General features: G+C 38.3%; 1 protein-coding gene across 2 annotated transcripts in view; it reads right to left on the reverse strand.

The window, feature by feature from the left end:
- The window catches only part of LOC131436881 (protein gooseberry-neuro-like), a 110,995-nt gene that overhangs the window by 41,137 nt on the left and 51,913 nt on the right, over positions 1 to 17,945 (reverse strand). For both annotated transcript variants that reach the window (XM_058605850.1, XM_058605848.1), the window contains one exon: positions 5,204 to 5,333. In XM_058605850.1, the coding sequence (XP_058461833.1) occupies positions 5,204 to 5,333 (130 nt within the window). The remainder of the gene's footprint in view (positions 1 to 5,203; positions 5,334 to 17,945) is intronic.

A 17,945-nucleotide genomic window follows, 5' to 3' on the forward strand; every position in this document is an offset into this window, starting at 1 on the left:
GTTGTTAGATGTGAAAAAGTGCTAACGAGATAGCTTACGGTGTCAAATGGCTGACAGATGTAGTTCACACGGAATTTTTGACGTGAACTACTGCGTTTCAATTCCAACTAACTGCACTCACTTCATTCATAAACTCAGCCGATCCGCCATTCACGAAAGTCGTCTGCATCACGTTGCATTTGTGCCATTCATTCAGGCACAAAGCATTGTTCAGAACAAGTGATGGCCTTCAAATCTGTAAACAGTTTCCCTGTCGCCTAGATTGCAATCTCTCATGCGAGCACAAAACACATTAAAATTGTTGACTAATTGCACACCGGGTCCTCTAAGCTGAAAAGCTCAGTCATTCCGAAGGACAAACGAACGAAGCAACATGTTTTGCGGTGTTTTCTGATCCGGTGGCGGTAAAATGCAAATGGCTGCATGTTGTGCTTCATTGAACCCATTCTGCCGTACTCCGGTCCGGTAGATCCTACGTATTGTGGAGATAGCAGAGACAACGCCCATTCAACTGATGGCAGGCGGCTCGCCATCAATTCCGACCGCAAGCATTAAAAAGCCGAATCTTTCCAACCGTACCACCCACTGCTCTTTGACCATCCCGTTCGAGCTACGTATGATATGTTGTGTAATTTTCGGTATTGTTCTTCAACACCACACTCGAACAAGTTTCGCTGCTCGGCCAGGGTGGTTCCGGAATCGGATCGTACCGAGATATGGTCGTATGAAGGCAATACAATCGAACCAACCCTCACAATTCAGCTCACAGCGGGTGAAATTTATGCAGCATGTGCCAGAACGATTCTTCTATGCTGGTATCGCCCCGATGCCCGAATGAGGCTGCATCGGCACTAACTGCAAAATATGTGAATAATGACGATGCGGCAATTGCAGAAGCAAAGCGTTCTTGTTCCGGTCAATTGTTCACAACTGAGAATATAAGGTGTAGTTCCGTAGGAGCCATTGCCGGTCACTGAACTGGGACAAATCGGTCTACCCCATTGCGGAAGCATTGTACAGAGCTGATAATTTTAGGAATAATATTGACCTGACACTCGGCACCCGAATGGACCACCTCTTTGAAGTGCACCTGGAGTAAAGCAGCAAGCGGTAACAACTGCCCCAACAGGAAGCCCGGAAGTCGTCAATGTTCTCATTTTGCTGCCAGACAATTGTGCCATAACTGGTCATCTAACGTACCCAGGTTTTGATGATCAAATGGTAAATAGTACTAAGATTCTTTATTGGAGAGCAGCTGGAACCGGATTTTATCCAATTGTGACTTTGAAGTGCCATCGGAAAAGTACTGTGAAAAGTGCTTAGATAGAAGATAATACTTTCTAATTTCAAGAACTGTATCACTAAGTATGAGTAGGGAAAGTGAACGAATTTCGAACCATTAGTTTCATCTGTAATTATTCAACAACGATCTATGAATTATCGTAATAAATAGCAGTCCACCCGATCAGACGTATTTGATGCGATAATCAAGCAAGTTTTTAGATTCCAAAAGTGTTTTTGACCCCCTCAAAATTATATTGTTTTTGCGATTGCCATATTGTTTCATGTCATTTGATACTCTAATTCACAGGTGACTAATTTATAGGCATAGATTGAGGGGAATGTAAAACCACTATAGGTTTCCACTTTTTATGCCCCTTGTGTTTTTTTTTGTATCTTAATGACTTTGCAATTTAAAGCTAGAATGTTTATATCGACAAAAATTCTCTAAATTTGCAAAAAGGTTCTAAGTTCCCCACGATTTTCCAAATTGACAAAATTGAATATTTTTTTTTGTTATCCTTATATCTTAAAAAAAATCTAATTTTTGGATCAGGGATATTTAGCCGAAAGCCATTTTTTTATTTAATTTTTTTGGTTCATTTTGAAATTATTGAGAAAAAAATCAATATTTATTTTCAGTGTATATTTTTTTATAGTGCCCTATTGATTCCCTACAACTTCTTCCTGGACGTCATTTTTGTACGATTAACGGTTTTCGAATTACATCGAGAAGAACTTGATCATTTGCATGCACCCGTAAACTGTTTTAGCTGTAACTTCTTCATTTTTCAAAATGCACGGATGGGATAGCCACCAATCTGTAGGTTTTAATAACAGCTTTAAAAAAAAAATTTCAAAAAGAATACACCCTGATATTTTTATTTAACTTTTTCGGATTATTTTGTAATTATTGAAAAAAAATTTTTTTTTAAGAGTGCCTCATCGTTTCCCTACAACATCTTCCTGAACGCAATTTTTGTACAATTAACGGTTTCCGAGTTACAACGATTTGAAAAAGGCAATTTTTGTGAAATGTAAAAATACATACGCCCTTTTTTAAAATCATTCGTGAGTCGGATTGACCTCTCCATAGGTTTAAAACTTATGGTTTGCCATACTGAAAACATGTGCAAAGTTTCATCCAAATCGGAGAAGGTCGAGTCTGATGATCTGCTAAGCATTTCTGGAATTGCTCAGCTCACAAGCACAGAACATTGATTTGCATAAAAACATCGTTTTTTTTACAGTAACATGATAATACCAAGTACCACAACGTGAAAATATTCAACAGCCTTTAAGGTAGGGTAAATGTTACTAATGTGATGTCTCACACTGCAGATGTACCCTTCCAAAAACAACTTTTTTTTTGTCGTGAATACGATTTACTTTACTATGGGGCGCCTTTTCAAAATTTACCCTCTGAGAGAGTGATAAGTTTTTGATCGTGAATATCTGCTGTTGTATCTAATGAATCAACATAATTCTTGCTACATGCCATCGGAAATACGGTCACAATTTTATGATAAAATTTTCAGTTTTGTGACATAATCTCAAATAGTTCAAAATTGAACTTTTCTGAAATGTTTGGTATAAACTAGTATCAAAAAGGATAATTCATAAGGCGCGTTTGCTTTTCTCGTATTTTGAAAGCTCATAGCTCTAGCGATCTGTGGAAGGATTTATATAATCTAACACATGGATCAATAAGTCCCGAGACTAACAATGGAAACAACATTTTTTTGCAATTTTTTTTATTCATCAACATAATCACCTTTTAGAGTGATACAATGGTTCCAACGTTTTTCCAATTTTTCAATACCATGTTTATAAAAAAAAATTATCTTTCGCTTCAAAATAAGCTTCAGTTTCAGCGATGACTTCCGCATTTGAGCCAAATCTTTTTCCCTGAAGCATTTTTTTAAGATCAGCAAAGAGCCAGTAGTCACTGGGGGCTAAATTTGACGAGTATGGGGGGTGCGGAAGCAGATCAAAGCCCAATTCGTTCAATTTCGCCATTGTTTTCATCGACTTGTGGCAGGGTGCATTTTGTTCCATCGAAAGCAATCGCGGCACCCACTTGGAAAAAACCTTTTTCATGCTCAATTTTTCATGAAGGATAGTAAATACACTTCCATATGATACCTGTGTCATCTCAGCAATTTCACGGAGCTTCACTTTACGATCTTTCATTATAATTTTTGTCACTTCACTCACATTTTCCGGTGTAACGGCTTCCACAGATCTACCCGAGCGTTCCGCGTCATTTGTGTCGGTACGACCACGTTTAAACTCGGCGAACCACCGACAAATCGTTGCTTTTGATGGACAAGAGTCCGGATAACATTTTTCAATCCATTGTTTCGCTTGCACGGTGTTTTTACCCATTAAAAACAATGTTTTATCAAAACACGAAACTCGTTTTTTTTCATTTTTTAAACAAACTACAAAACGACTTTACTCCAACCTCGATAACTCAGCTGTTTCTGGTCGGATCGACTTAAAATTTTGACTCGTTTCAAGCAAAGGTTAGTACTCTAGAAAGACGTGGTTACTGGTTTACTACGAGCGCCATCTCTGCTTTAGTCTCGGGACTTATTGATCCATGTGTTACTTAGGAATTCGATAAGTCTAGTGACTAGAAGTTTTTCAAATATTTTATTAAATACGGACAATGTAGATATAGGACGGTAATTATTACAATCACAACGGTCACCCGATTTGAACACAGGAATAACTTTAGCCACCTTGAGGCAATCAGGGTTAAACCGGTCTAAATAATTACGTTAAAGCACTGAGAGCGTATTTTAGCGAATGTAAATGAATTATGTTTAAGTACACTGGCATAAGAGGTGCATTTTGCCTCGGGGGTTCGTTTTACTACATCTTCCCATACTCCTCTTTGGGAACCAACAAATACAGGTTAAAACTAAGTAGTACAAATAGAAAAGTAAAAATAAATAAATTCTGGGTAATTCCAAGGATTTTTTTTGGTTTATAAGGTGACAACAACAAATCTGGACTGGTTCTGCCAACATTCGATCTAAACAATCAAGCTCTAGTTTACAGTAAGCAGATTCAGGCTTTAATCTATGTTTTCTCGGTTTAAATAACTATTTGTTTGAATTGATAGTCTTGAGCCTAGTTTTAAAATTGATCAGTATCTAACGGGAAACACAGAAATGACATGCGAATGCAACTGTGTAATGAAAACCGCGGAAATGTTACCACAGAGACAAGACTCGAACACGTACCTATAGAGACAGCCCAATTGACTAGAAGAACCAAGCATGCTTAGCTTTATTGTGTTTATTACACACGTGAGCAAAGTAGTTGATGTATTTGAAGACTAATGGTTTGTTACCCATTTATGGAATGGTTCATTATTAAGGGTCAAATCCCAAGTGCTGCCAAATTTTTCAGCTCACTAGCACAAAAAAATGTTTTGCATAAAAACATCGTTTTATGACCGTAACATGATAATATCAAGTACCACAACGTAAACATATTCGACAGCCTTTAAAGTAGGGTAAACGTTACTAATGTGATGTCTCACACTGCAGATGTACCCTTCCAAAAACAACTTAATCAGATTCAGTTTTACTCCTGTATTAAAGCTGTCAAATATTGAACTAAACAGTATTGATCTTCTGTAACGTCATCGAATCGAGCTGACTCAGATTTGGAAGCACCTTGATTTTGACATCTTAAAAAAAAACGTGCGAGTAGCATATTGCGCATTTTCTAGCCACGTGGATCCTTGTTCCAATTTCGCCACATCAGGCCGATGACGTCAAATGACATCAGTATCAGGACAAAACCCACAGCAATTAATCATCTCATTTTTGGTTTTTTTCTTTCGAGCCACCACTGACTGTACATAGCCGGTAGTCTTGGTAACAATTCCGAACCCCAAACCTACCTCCCAGAATTCCGTGGATGCTGTAATCTTTCCTTCCATCGTCGTCCTTCCGTCCGTCACCTGGTCCCCCGCCGCCACCACGTAGCAACCTGCTGATGGACGAAACACTCGGTGGATCCGAAACGCCTTCCTGTAATCGAACAATGGAAACAGAAGACAATATACCAGTCAGAAAGTTTGCTAAATGGAGTTTTGCTCAATAAGGTTTTGTAGGAAACCAGTTACAGGGCTAACGGAAGGCCGGTCGGTTGACACTCGTTTCCGGACGGATAGCCATTAGAATAGTGAATAGGTTTATGTTCAGCGAATGCGTAACAATGTCAACGGATGTTTGGAGTAAACGAACGAATGTATAATTACTTCTGGAATCACTTGAAAAAGCATCAACATTTTAGAGCTTTAATCACCGGCAGTGAACAGAATGGCAGAATGTGGGTGAATTTGTTAGGATTGTCTCAGATAGGTTCGCAACTACGATTGTGTAAGCGTAGCAGGTGATATGAGTTTTACTCAAAACAATTCCGGAGGTGTTTATTTCCCAAAATTCACACGACATTAAACCGGCACTGCGCCGGATCCTACTACTGTTTATTCAGTTCATTCATCGTTCTTCTAACACTATTTGGATCTCATTAGACATACCACATGAGATGGGCCAGTGTTGGTGCACTCGAGATGGACTCGGTGCAATCGCACATAGGAACTGGCATACCACCGTGACGGTGGCCACGCTGAAAATGACCGAAAAAGTGTGAACCCTTTCACAGCTTCTAATTAAATTTTCCCACCTTTCAGTTGCGCCTCTTTCGGCATCGTTCGTGTGTTTACCGTGGCAATTATGAGCTCACATTCACCCTGATCCTTCCGTATTTCCTTGTCCGTAGTTCGAGTTCAGCACAAACCGCTTCTGGTGGACGAGGGATTTCGATTGAATTCTGGCTCGCATCAGATAAAAAAAAACTAGACTTGAATGGATTGAAACTAACAGTGAAAAAAAAAATGAAACGAAAGACGAGGGATGAGCATCATATCGAAAACTGTAATGATGATAGAAACAGTTTTATGATGTTTGAGAAAATTATATTGCTTTAACACCTCTCGAAGCAGTAAACAACGTAGGTGTGTATGTGTGTGTGTTGGTGTGCTAACATAAGTTTCAAAATTGCGTTGGGTCGGCGTTGGCCGTCCATTAGGAGGTTTTGATTTTCTGTCGGCTGGTTTGGAATGAGTGACGAGAAACAATCAAAGGAGGCGAACACACGGATATGAGTGAACGGATAAAATTACTGAACGTGAGTTTGCTTTTCGAATGATTCTTTGAATTCAACTTAGTATTTAGTGCAAGTAAGGAAAAGTTGATTTCTATGTTATTGATTTTCAGGTTCATTTTCTTCAAGTTTCGCTTTCGGAGCTTCGGTGCATCAGCAGTTCGAACTGAACTGCCATTAACAACTAACAGCCTGCTTTGCGGTTTACATTGAACTGTTGAGTGGCAGCGGCCGTTCAATATGAACTGCTAATGCACTGATGAACCGATGCCGAAACGTGAAGCAAATTTCATTCGTTATGACGTGAAGTCGTTATGAACTTAAGGCCATCGTTCAAGTACCATGCACGTGTGTGATTTTAGGAAGTTTTCGATAGAAAATTTGATAAATTTGCCAAAACCATAAACATGTAGAAAAACCTTTTATTTATCTGCAGGGTGAAAATGGTTGAAAAATTTGGAGGATTTTCCGAATATTATAAGAAAAAGCTCTGAAAAATGAGTGTTTTTGTAATCTTTCACAATTTTCTGGAATAATAATACGGTGATATGAATTTTTTTTTCAAATGAACCTCGTGATGGCTACAAAAATTACATTCGGACACATTTTCGAAAAAGCTTTTCACGCTTTTCATAGAAAATCAACGAATTTCATAAAGCCGATTTCGTTGGTTTCTTGACGATTTGAAGGTACTAAATAAAATACAAATTATTTTTGCAATTTTCAGTCTTTTTCCATTCTGTTTGTCGTCTGATACTGATGATAAAAACGAATTAGGTGTTCAGTTTTAGCTGAAGGGTTAAGACGTCAGTCTCACGAAAGGTTGAAATTAAGGTATCTTGAGATTTGGCACTCCATTGTATTCGTTCTGGATTTTTGTGTGAAGCATTATTGTCGGAGAATTTGCCCCATAAAGAGTTCGGTTTAGCTCTACGATTCCAGAAATGTTGGATTTTTGGTTAGTCACTTTTGCGCGACTTGGTCCAAAACCTAATGCAGTTATAGTATCTGAAAGTTGAATCTACACAACAGGTGAAAAACCTAGTTGTAATGGATGTCTTTTTCAAGTTCCGAAAAGTATTCGACTTAGCCATGGTTTCTCTTATGAGCATGAGCTTGAGCTTGAGCGACCACCCTTGGTTGCTACTCCGTTACTGATCGGGATTAGCTGAAATTGTACAGGGAGTTGCTAGATGATTCGACCTGGGACTGGTAAATCATCCTTCAATGTACATCTTCTGGTAATCCCAGAATTCATTGGTCAGTACCGGCGCCGGCCAGGCCCGAACGTAGATCGTCTAAGGAATGGGAAGGGATGTTAGTCCAACACTTGTTGTTACTAGAGGCCGTATATACTACTGCACACTACACAAGTGTCACGGGAGAAGGATATTTGTTAGTCAATATTCAGTATTTGTATAATTTGCGCGCGACTCAGTATGTTCCGGTTTCAAGATGCTCGGATGCATCACTAAACTCACTGACTTCCTGAGTGAACGTTTCAACAATATCCTATATCCTATTCAAGTCCCGGGAAGTTTTGATTCACAGCTCTTATTCGAGGAAATTGAAGAAAAATTTGCAATACTATACTTCCCTATTTTTTATAAATGAAATTATGTGATACAAAATAAACGAGTGAGTAGGATTTAGACAAAATAGTTGATTCATTGCATTGACATATTCTAAACAGTTGTTATAGAATCATTTTAAATCACCGAATAAAGGTCAACAGATTTTACGCTTGTCTTGATTCTTTATTATTTCCGCTTTATGGTTTTAATTATTTATTAAAATTAATAATTGGTTATATTGGCTGATCTGGGCAGCCGGCTACCGAGAAAAATATTTATTTATTGTTTGAAATATTAGTATCAAGTATTTCTTACTATGTATTCAATATACCGATCAATGTTATCTCTGTTATTAACTTTGTAATATCAACGGATTTGTGCAATAGTTGGGTTTTATAGCATTCAATTTATATTCCTGAAAGACAATCAATAGCATGGAAGAAGAAAATATACCAAATAAAACTTTTCTCCGAAGCTAGTCGGAAATTGATAAGTTGAATGGAGTTGAATAAAGAGATAATTTAGTGAAATAGAGTAATCAGGAATGAAACATTGAATATATCTGATAACTGAAGGGAAAAAGAAACTCCTGCAATTATCGCCTTTTACAACATGGAAGCAGGAACCCAGTGGATCTATTCTTGGTTCGTTTTTTTCCGCCGGATTCCAAACGGCATCCAGGCTGGTACTGTCTGGAGGAAGATAATATGTATTATCAATCTTCTAGTGGACCCCAGGCCCTTCGACTTAGCCATGGTTTCTCTTATATTATGAAAACTCTTTTCTTTAGATATTTGAGTTAATTATAAAAAGGAGAATTTCCAACAAACGACTTTATTAAAAAATGTTTTTCATGTAATTGTACATATACACTGAGGTCTTCTTTTATGCGAGTTTACGTACCGTATAAAAAACCGCATAAAAAATCGCATAGCTATGAAAATTCGCATAAAAACACGCAAAAAAAGACCGCATAAAAAAAGACCTTAGTGTACATACGTATGGAAATTGATAAACCAACCTAATTTTCTAGGTAAGCGTCTGTTTGACATCTCTACACAACCAAATATCTCTTTAGTTGTGCGTTATCATATGTGATTTATTAAACAAATGGAACAATCAAACTAGCAGCTAGAACCAGGATAGATAAAGACCACATGTGCAGTTGTTTATTCGTTTTCATTAGTTTGTTTCGAAATGCGTGGACTTTCAGCAGAACAACGTCGAAAAATTGTGTACAAATGGTGCACAGAACGCGGACTGTCACTGAGAAAGATAGCAAAAATGGAAGGAGTAAGTGAAAAAGCCGTGCGAAATGCAATCAGGAAGATCGGTGGGGATAACACCTTCCAGGATAAACCGAAAACGGGTCGAAAAACGTGTTTAATCCACCTAGCAGTGAGATGATACCTATTTTTATCAATCCGCATGTGTTTTTTGCATGAATATTCTTCGGTGTTTAAGTTTTCATGACATTATTTTAATGACCGTCGTTTTAAGCGACAATTTGAGATTTTAATCACTCATTACTCTGTAATGTCGAAACTGCAAATCGGATCGAATTTGAATCTAGAAGTGTGATAATCGATTAAACATGCCATGATATGTAAGTTCCACTTTAGAGTTTACGGTAATTTAAGGTACTTCCAGAGCCGGTATTCAGAACCCAGCATAACCCAAACCGATTCGTATGGCCATATGACGAATAAATTACAACAGTTTTGAGTCCAACTTTGAAGCTTTTCGGGATTGTCATCTTCTATATCGGTTTGAATTTTAAAAATTCATCATCATGTAATTCGAGAACCGGATATCATAATTGGATAAAATTAATTAATTTTTGTATATAAGTTTGTTTTAATTTGAATTTTTGTTTCTGAAATTCGATTAGGCTTTTTTTGAGAAAACGATTGAGCTTTGAGAAACGATTTTATACTGGAACCGGAATTCTAAAAGCGGTATAGCCGAAGTCAGATAAATTCACCTGAGTAGCTGTACAGTTCACATTTGTTTCAAAATATTTGAAAATCAGTTAAGACATCTTTGAGAAATCATAGCACGAATTAAATTTTTAGGTGCCTTCTGAATCGAAAACTGAATACCACTAAAACTGAAGAAAGTTAATTTTTTTTTATCGACTATCCAAATCTGCTAACCCGATAAACCTGATTAATTTATGTGGAATAGACATTTGTATACTATCCCCGAAACCGGAAGTTGGATCTGACTGAAAAGCAAGATGTTTTATAGAACCTTGAAACTTTTTATTTGAATCTTAGATCGTTTCAGCCATCTACAAGAAAAATGAGTTACACAATTTTGATTTCGTTTCACATATCATCCTGTAGTTCCAGAACCAGAGGTCGGAACCAAACATAATGCAGGATCTTTGTTTGAGAGCATACGACTTTTCGTATGAATCTGAATTTGTAGAAAAGAAATTTTCCGAGAAAATTAAGTGAAATTATTTGTCACACACGCATTTGCTGATCTCGACGAACTGATTCGAATGGTATATGGATGTTATGTTGTTCCAGCATTTATTGCTGTAAGTAGTTTAAAACAAAATAATAAAAAAAAATTCTGCCATCATCTGGTTTATATATGTCATATTCGAACGACTATGTTGCCAAAAACGAGCCGTGCTAAAATCGGTCCGAGGCTAAATGTCATGAACAAACAATACAACACAACAAACAATTGTATGTAACAGTATAAAACATCGTGTTTTCCGTTGCTCCCAAGCATTTCTTTGTCATACAGCGCTCAAAACTCCTACTGCTGGAATAGGGGGAAAAGTCGCTTACAGAAAAATTTCGATATCTCCGTTAAAAATGGACGGATTTTAACAATCTATGGCTTGTTGGATAGGTATTACCGTGCGGAATCTAAGTCTAAAAACATATTCTGTTTTCAAGGTCAATTGTGACAGATACTGTCAAAAAACTGAAAATTTTGACATAAAACTTTGTATAACTCAAAAAGTAAACATCCGATCTCAAAACCATTCAATAGCGTTTTGGGTGACGGGGAGATCTTTCATTTGCGACTAGTTTGATCAAAATCGGTTCAGCCATCTCTGAGATCTCGACCTCTTAGTTGACAACACACATACAGACACACACACATACACACACACAGACATTTGCTCAGTTCGTCGAGCTGAATCGATTGGTATATGTCATTCGGCCTCGGAAAAATTTTCTAAAGCTTGAGCGAATTCTATACCTATTTTTTATTTATATAAAAATAGGTAAAAAAGGTCCTGCTAACCCTCAGTTGGATAAACGTATACTGAAGGCGTTCGAGCAAAAGAAGGAGGTTTCAGTTCGGGATGTGGGCACTTCGAAGTCAAATGTTTTTCGTGCTAAAGAACGTTTGAATTTTCGAACCTATAAGAATCCTGTTGTCTTCGTGGCAGATCTTGCTTCTTGCCACTACTCGAAATCAACGGTAGAATGGTATATTACCAAAAATGTCACTTTCGTCCCAAAAGACATGAATCCACCAAATTGCCCACAATTTCGACCAATTGAGGAATTTTGGGCATTAACGAAGGCACATCTTAGGAAACATGTCTCGGCAGCCGAAACCATTCAACAGTCCGAAAAAGATTGGAAAAAAGTGTCAAAACTTGTCGCCAAGAAGTCTGTACGGAATTTAATGAGGAACGTTCGCAAGAAGGTGCGCCAGCTAGTCTACAATGGCTAAGTAGCAAATGTTGAGAATAATATTCTGTTGTTGTAGTCTAATATTATCAGTATATCGAATGAAATTTGAATATCTAACACTTGTGAATTATATACAGCGAAATCAAAGTGCGTCCATACTTTCTGGGACAGTTTTTAAATCAGCTCCCGTCTTTCTCTTTGTACGTTATCTTGTCAGTAATGATTTTATTTTCGCAATATCTGTTGACTGGTTTTGGTTTCACAGTCAATTGATATTCTGAACGATGCACGGATCTCTGGATAAGATATTCTGACATCTAGATTGTTCTAGCGAATCAGCATTTTATTTCTCAGCAATAACCACAGATTGAGTGAAAAATATCTGAACCCAATAAAACTTGTCCATCGGCTGAAAATTGATATTTTTTAAAAAGGTTCTGCTCAGACAAAACTATGCGCATCGCTGTCGCACTGTTGGCTTTTTGATAATCCCGACATATTTGACCTAAATATTCTGTAATTTTACATTTAGTTTTACGCACCTTTTCCTGAGCACGGAGATGAATGCAGAATCTTTATTTAGAAAGAATTTGGTTCTATTCTATCAGGTGTTCAACTTTGCTTCCGCCGTTTTTTCCAAAATTAAAAGCTTTTTTTGCGAAAAAGTGCTTATAGATGCGTTATTCAAAATAGTGTCTGTCGCTAGCGACCACTTTCTTCCATCTTTCTGGCAATTTTCGGATTCCAGCTCGAAAAAAGGAGTCCTCTTTTGACACTATGCATGAAGCAATCCATTTTTCCAACTCTTCGAAGGATTGAAATTATTGATCTGCCAGGCCGTGTGCCATCGATCGGAATAGGTGGAAGTCAGAAGGGGCGACATCTGGGGAATACGGCGGGCGGGCCAAGACTTCCCATTTCAACGTTTCCAGGTACTTTTTGACCACTTTTGCGACGTGAGGCCGAGCATGGTCGTGTTGGAGGATGACTTTGTCATGTCGCTCTTGATATTGTGGCCTCTTTTCTTTTAGCGCGCGACTAAGGCGCATCAGTTGCGTTCGGTATCGATCTCCTGTGATGGTTTCACCCGGTTTTAAGGGCTCGTAGTAAATCATACCGAGCTGATCCCACCAAATACAAATCATAACCTTGGCCCCGTGAATATTCGGTTTTGCCTTCGACGAAGTATCATGCCCGGGCTTTCCCCATGCGTTTAGGATTATCGTATCGAACCCACTTTTCATCACCGGTAACGTTTCGATGTAAAAACCCCTTACGATTTTGTCTTTGAAGCAGTTGCTCACATACAAATAGACGGCGCTCGATGTCCCTCGGTTTCAACTCGTAGGGCACCCAGTTTCCTTCTTTCTGAATCATGCCCAGGGCCTTGAGAAGTTTTGAAATGGCTTGCTGTCTCACTCCCAACGATTCGGCAAGCTCTTCTTGGGTTTGGCACGAATCTTCATCAAGCAATGCTTCTAGTTGTTCATCCTTGAAGGTTTTTTCTCTTCCATCACCATGTTTGTTTTCGACATCGAACTCACCTGTTTTCAAACGTTGAAACCGACACGTTCTTTTACTCAGAGAAGCATCACCGTAAGTTTCTGAGAGCATTCGATGCACTTCAGCTGCATTTTTTCGAATTGTAGCAGAAAAGTAAAACTTCAAGCAAATAGCGAAAATTAGGCACATAAACAGACATTTTTGAGTGTGAATAATACGAAAACAAGAACAACTATCACTGAAACGGCGATAACAATTCGTTAGGCAATGTACATACTCACTTTAAAGGCATTATCATCTATGTATTTCTATGTATGTAAACGGCGGAAGCAAAGTTGTACACCTGATATACTGCTACTGTTCAGCTAATTTTTCATATAAAAAACTGCCAAGGACAAGAACATTCAGCCAACGAAATTAGTTCGAAGAACACAATAAAGATATTGAGAGGCCACGTCAAAAGTAAAAGTAAAACACAAAAAAATGAATGATTCTGCTGGAAGAGCCCAGAGCTACAGCGTCTGCTCAGTCCAAGCTAAGGCAATCTCCAAATTTCTATAGTAAATTATTACAAACAAATCGCTTCAACACCTCAACCAATCACCCGTCAAAGAAAAATGTTATCTATACTCAAATCGCTAAAGAAACGTAAAGCAACAAGAAAACAACAACAAGAACAAAAAAAAAACCTGCGGCATTCACCTCAAAGGAGAAGAAGCGGAAAAGCCCTTTTGTTGGTGTCTAGCACATGTACCTGTTGATTCCATCAATCAAATCGAAATCGATCGACTTTTTCTAGGTCTGAATAGAATCTGTTTTTACTTTCGGCCGATTTCTCCTGAGAAATCGAACCTGTTTCAAAGAGCATGGTCCCAGAGGCAAGGTAAGGCGAGTGGAGTATCCGACGAGGTAATCATTTAATTACTCCGCCGGCGTGTGTTTTGGTAGTTGATTCCGTTTTTTGTTTTTGTTGTAATTTAATTAACCAATATTAGGGATATTGGAAAGCTGGAGTTAAACTTTTGACATTTGGTTTTGATTTTAAGAATTTTCGACCTACAACCAACCTGAGCATAGTTTGGTATAAAATAGAACTATTATTGTTATTTTTCAATGGTTAAATAAATTGATAACAAGAATTGTCATGTGTTTTTGAAAACAAATTGAATCAAAAATATCATCAGCTAATAGAAAGTTCTGAGGGGTTGAACCGTTTTGAGTAAGTTAATTGAGACTGTAGTGCTGATCGTATCCTCACTCAATCAGCACACATCTGCTGAACCAACAGAAATCGAACTGATGACCTTCTAAAAGGATAATAACACCCTTTCAGCAGCAGTGATTGACGTGGTTCTAGAAATTTTGCCGGTAATCGTTCTCAGGAGGCTAAAAAAAATCCAGGCGAACAGGTGATCAATCTCTTCTTCGGTCCTTAGAAGCCGACCGAAATACGGTTTGTTCCTGGAAATTGACACCGTATCACGAGATCGGTCGACGGCTAACGCGTGGTATCCTTGCATTTACGAACGCACCCGCAAACCGGCGGCGTAAAACGCACTGATGACCGAAACTGTTCCGCCCATTATCACTTTAAACGCACATGGAGTAAGGAGCGCGGATACAACATGTAAGCATGTGTTGTTGCCGGTGCCTACAGCCCGGTCCCGAGCGTCGTAATATCCTCATCAATGTGCAATTTATAAAATCGACATCTTTTCCGCACCGCCTCGTTTCATCACCGGGATAACCTGAGAGACTTGTTTAAAAAATTTATTAATATTTTCCCCATTGTTTTCCACTCAACATTCTCAGGACTTAACGCGGCACCAGCACCAGCACAGAACTGCCCAAAGGAAGAAATACCAAAGAAGCCGGCACTCATCGGATACAAATCTGTTCATGCTCAGTGCGCATCGAAGAGGCGCACGCTCGAACGGAATTTCTGCCGGCTTCCCAAATGACCGCGGCAAGGAAGACGGCCAACGTACGCTGCTCGTATGCTGCAGCAGCGAGGGAACCCAGCAGAGATGGCAAGGTTGGACAAGGCAAATATAATCTCCAAATTGATCTTGATCCGACTTTTGATATTAAAGCTACAGGCATGTTATGCAGATTTTGCTTTCTTCCATTGTGCCGCGCTGCCCTTCGTATCACCGGGGCAGCCTGTCTTCTCCGGTCCGTTTTTTGGGTTGTAAAACTGCGGATCGGAAAGAGGGAGTTTCGGGAAGATAAAGTTCAGTATAACATCAACGGTTTTCGTACGAGTTCGTATGATAAAAAAATCCTGACCTGAGCTGCAGTTATGTCAGTGCGTGCAATGGAACAATTATTCCTGCAATGTTATTTTGCGTTTTACTGAAAGGCTTAACCTTGTGATCAATGGAAATATTTCTTCCAACATCAGAACCACATATCTAGAGGACATTGGATAAGTTTGCGATCATCGGTACTACGTTTATATTTTCGCTAGTCCATCTCATTTAGCATTAATTCCACCTTATAACATATAAATTCAGTGCGACTCTCTATAAATGCCAAAAAACATTAGGAACTTTTATAATGTAAATATAAAGTGGAAATGGGTACTTTTACGACTAATAAGAGATTATATGTGTATAACATGTTATTTGCATTCATAATGCTGAAATACAGTATATACATTTTTCTTTATCAATTTAATCATTGCATCCCAAATAACAATCAAACCTTTTTTATACACTGCGAATGCACGCAAGACAGATATAAGACCACTAAGTCGTATGTCTTGTGAATTAAGATGTTATTTTTTTTTAGTCAAAAGATATTTTATTCAGGCCTATTTGCGTACAAGCTTTACGTGGCCGATTTAGCTGAGTTTTCAGATAAATTTTTTTTTGTATTGGATCTCGTAGTCACCCTTTTTCTAGGGGGAGAGGAGCTTCCATTTTCCTCCTGCGAGGATTGAGGGGCAGTTTGTTCGTGGTTCGTCTCGTCATCCATTGCTTTGGTATTGTTGTTGATTTCGTTGCTAGTTGCTGTAGATGCGCCTTGTTGTACATTGTTTGCAGTTGCTGGTTGGTTGGATGGTAAGCTGTTAACTGCAGCTGGTGTACTTTGTTCTATAGGGGTTACGTTGGATGGTTTCGTTGAAGGGGATACTTCCCTGTTGTTGGTGACTGTCACAGGTGTACTGGGGTTGCTTGGGATTGGTGTAAAGGAAGCACCGTTGTCCTTTGGTATAGTTGTCTCCTTGTCCGGTTTATCACATGGCTTACCGTAGTGAACAGCTTTTTGGCAATATTGGCATGTGGCCATCTGATTGTCATAGGTAACAAGTGATTTGCACGGTATTCTTGTATCCTGACCGAATGTCACATAGTAAGGTATAGGCCTCCTCAAGCGCATGCGTAACAAACGTACGCCATTTAGAATACCGGGGAAAAAATTCTTCCACTTTTCTTTTTCGATAGAGAGAATCTCTCCGTATTGGGACATAGTTGCGCGAATATAGGGATCGATGACGCTTGAGGAACTATACTGGAATGTTGTACTTAACATTTTCATGCTCCACATAGTGCACATTATTATTGTCTTTAGCGAATTGAATTGCATCCAACTCTTTATAGAACTGGATATAAACAACATCATTGGTCTTATTGCATTGAAGTAAATGCACACGTTTAATGTCAAGATGCATTTGCTCCTTATGCAAACTTTCAAGTTTCGTATCGAAGGTCGAATTTTGCACTGTCTGAAGTCAACAACAGTTGTATTCTTTCGTACCGGCGGTAGCTTTTGTTCGTTTGGATCACTTATTTTCGAGGTCTATTGTTCACTACACAATACTGTACTTGGTTTCTTCTGTCCCCAACGTAAGCGGTTTTGTTTTATCGACTGACTTGGATGAGATGTAAACCCGAACTGAATTAAGATGTTATGAAACTTGTGAATTAAGATGTTATGAAACATCAGCAATTCATTGAAAAACTTGAAAAATAATTTGGAATTTGTGAAATAAAATATGTTATGCGAATTTAAAAAAAATTGAACGCAACATATTACATGTGAAGTATTGTTTAGAATCAAACAGATGGCTGAACCGATTTTTATCGGACTAGTTGCAAATGGAAGGTCTCCCCGTCACCCTGAACGCTATTGAATGGTTTTGAGATCGGATGTTTACTTTTTGAGTTATTCGAAGATTTATGTCAAAATTTTCAGTTTTTTTGAAAGTATCTGTCCCACTTGACATTGAAAACAGAATATGTTTCCAGACATAGATTCTGCTATCCAACAAGCCATAGATTGTTAGAATCCATCCATTTTTATGTTAACGAAGATATCGACATTTTTGTGTAAGCGACTTTTCGCCTTATTCCAGTAATAGGAGTTACATATAATTGTTTCTAAGTACCAAAAAGACAGCATCCTTATTCGTGAAATTTTGTCTCGGACCAATTTTAGCACGTTTCGTTTTTGGCAACATAATCGTTCGAATATGACATATATTAACTAGATGATGACAGCATTTTCGAGTTGATACCAATTCCATAATTATATTTATTCAAACTACTTGCAGCAATAAATGCTGGAAGAACATAACACCCATATACCATTCGAATCAGTTCGTCGAGATCAGCAAATGCGTGTGTGACAAATAATTTCACTCAATTTTCTCGGAGATGACTCAACCGTTTTCTACAAACTCAGAGTCTTACGAAATGTCGTATGCTCCCAAACAAGATTC

This window comes from Malaya genurostris, chromosome 3 (genome assembly GCF_030247185.1).
Source record: "Malaya genurostris strain Urasoe2022 chromosome 3, Malgen_1.1, whole genome shotgun sequence".
Lineage (NCBI taxonomy): Eukaryota > Metazoa > Arthropoda > Insecta > Diptera > Culicidae > Malaya > Malaya genurostris.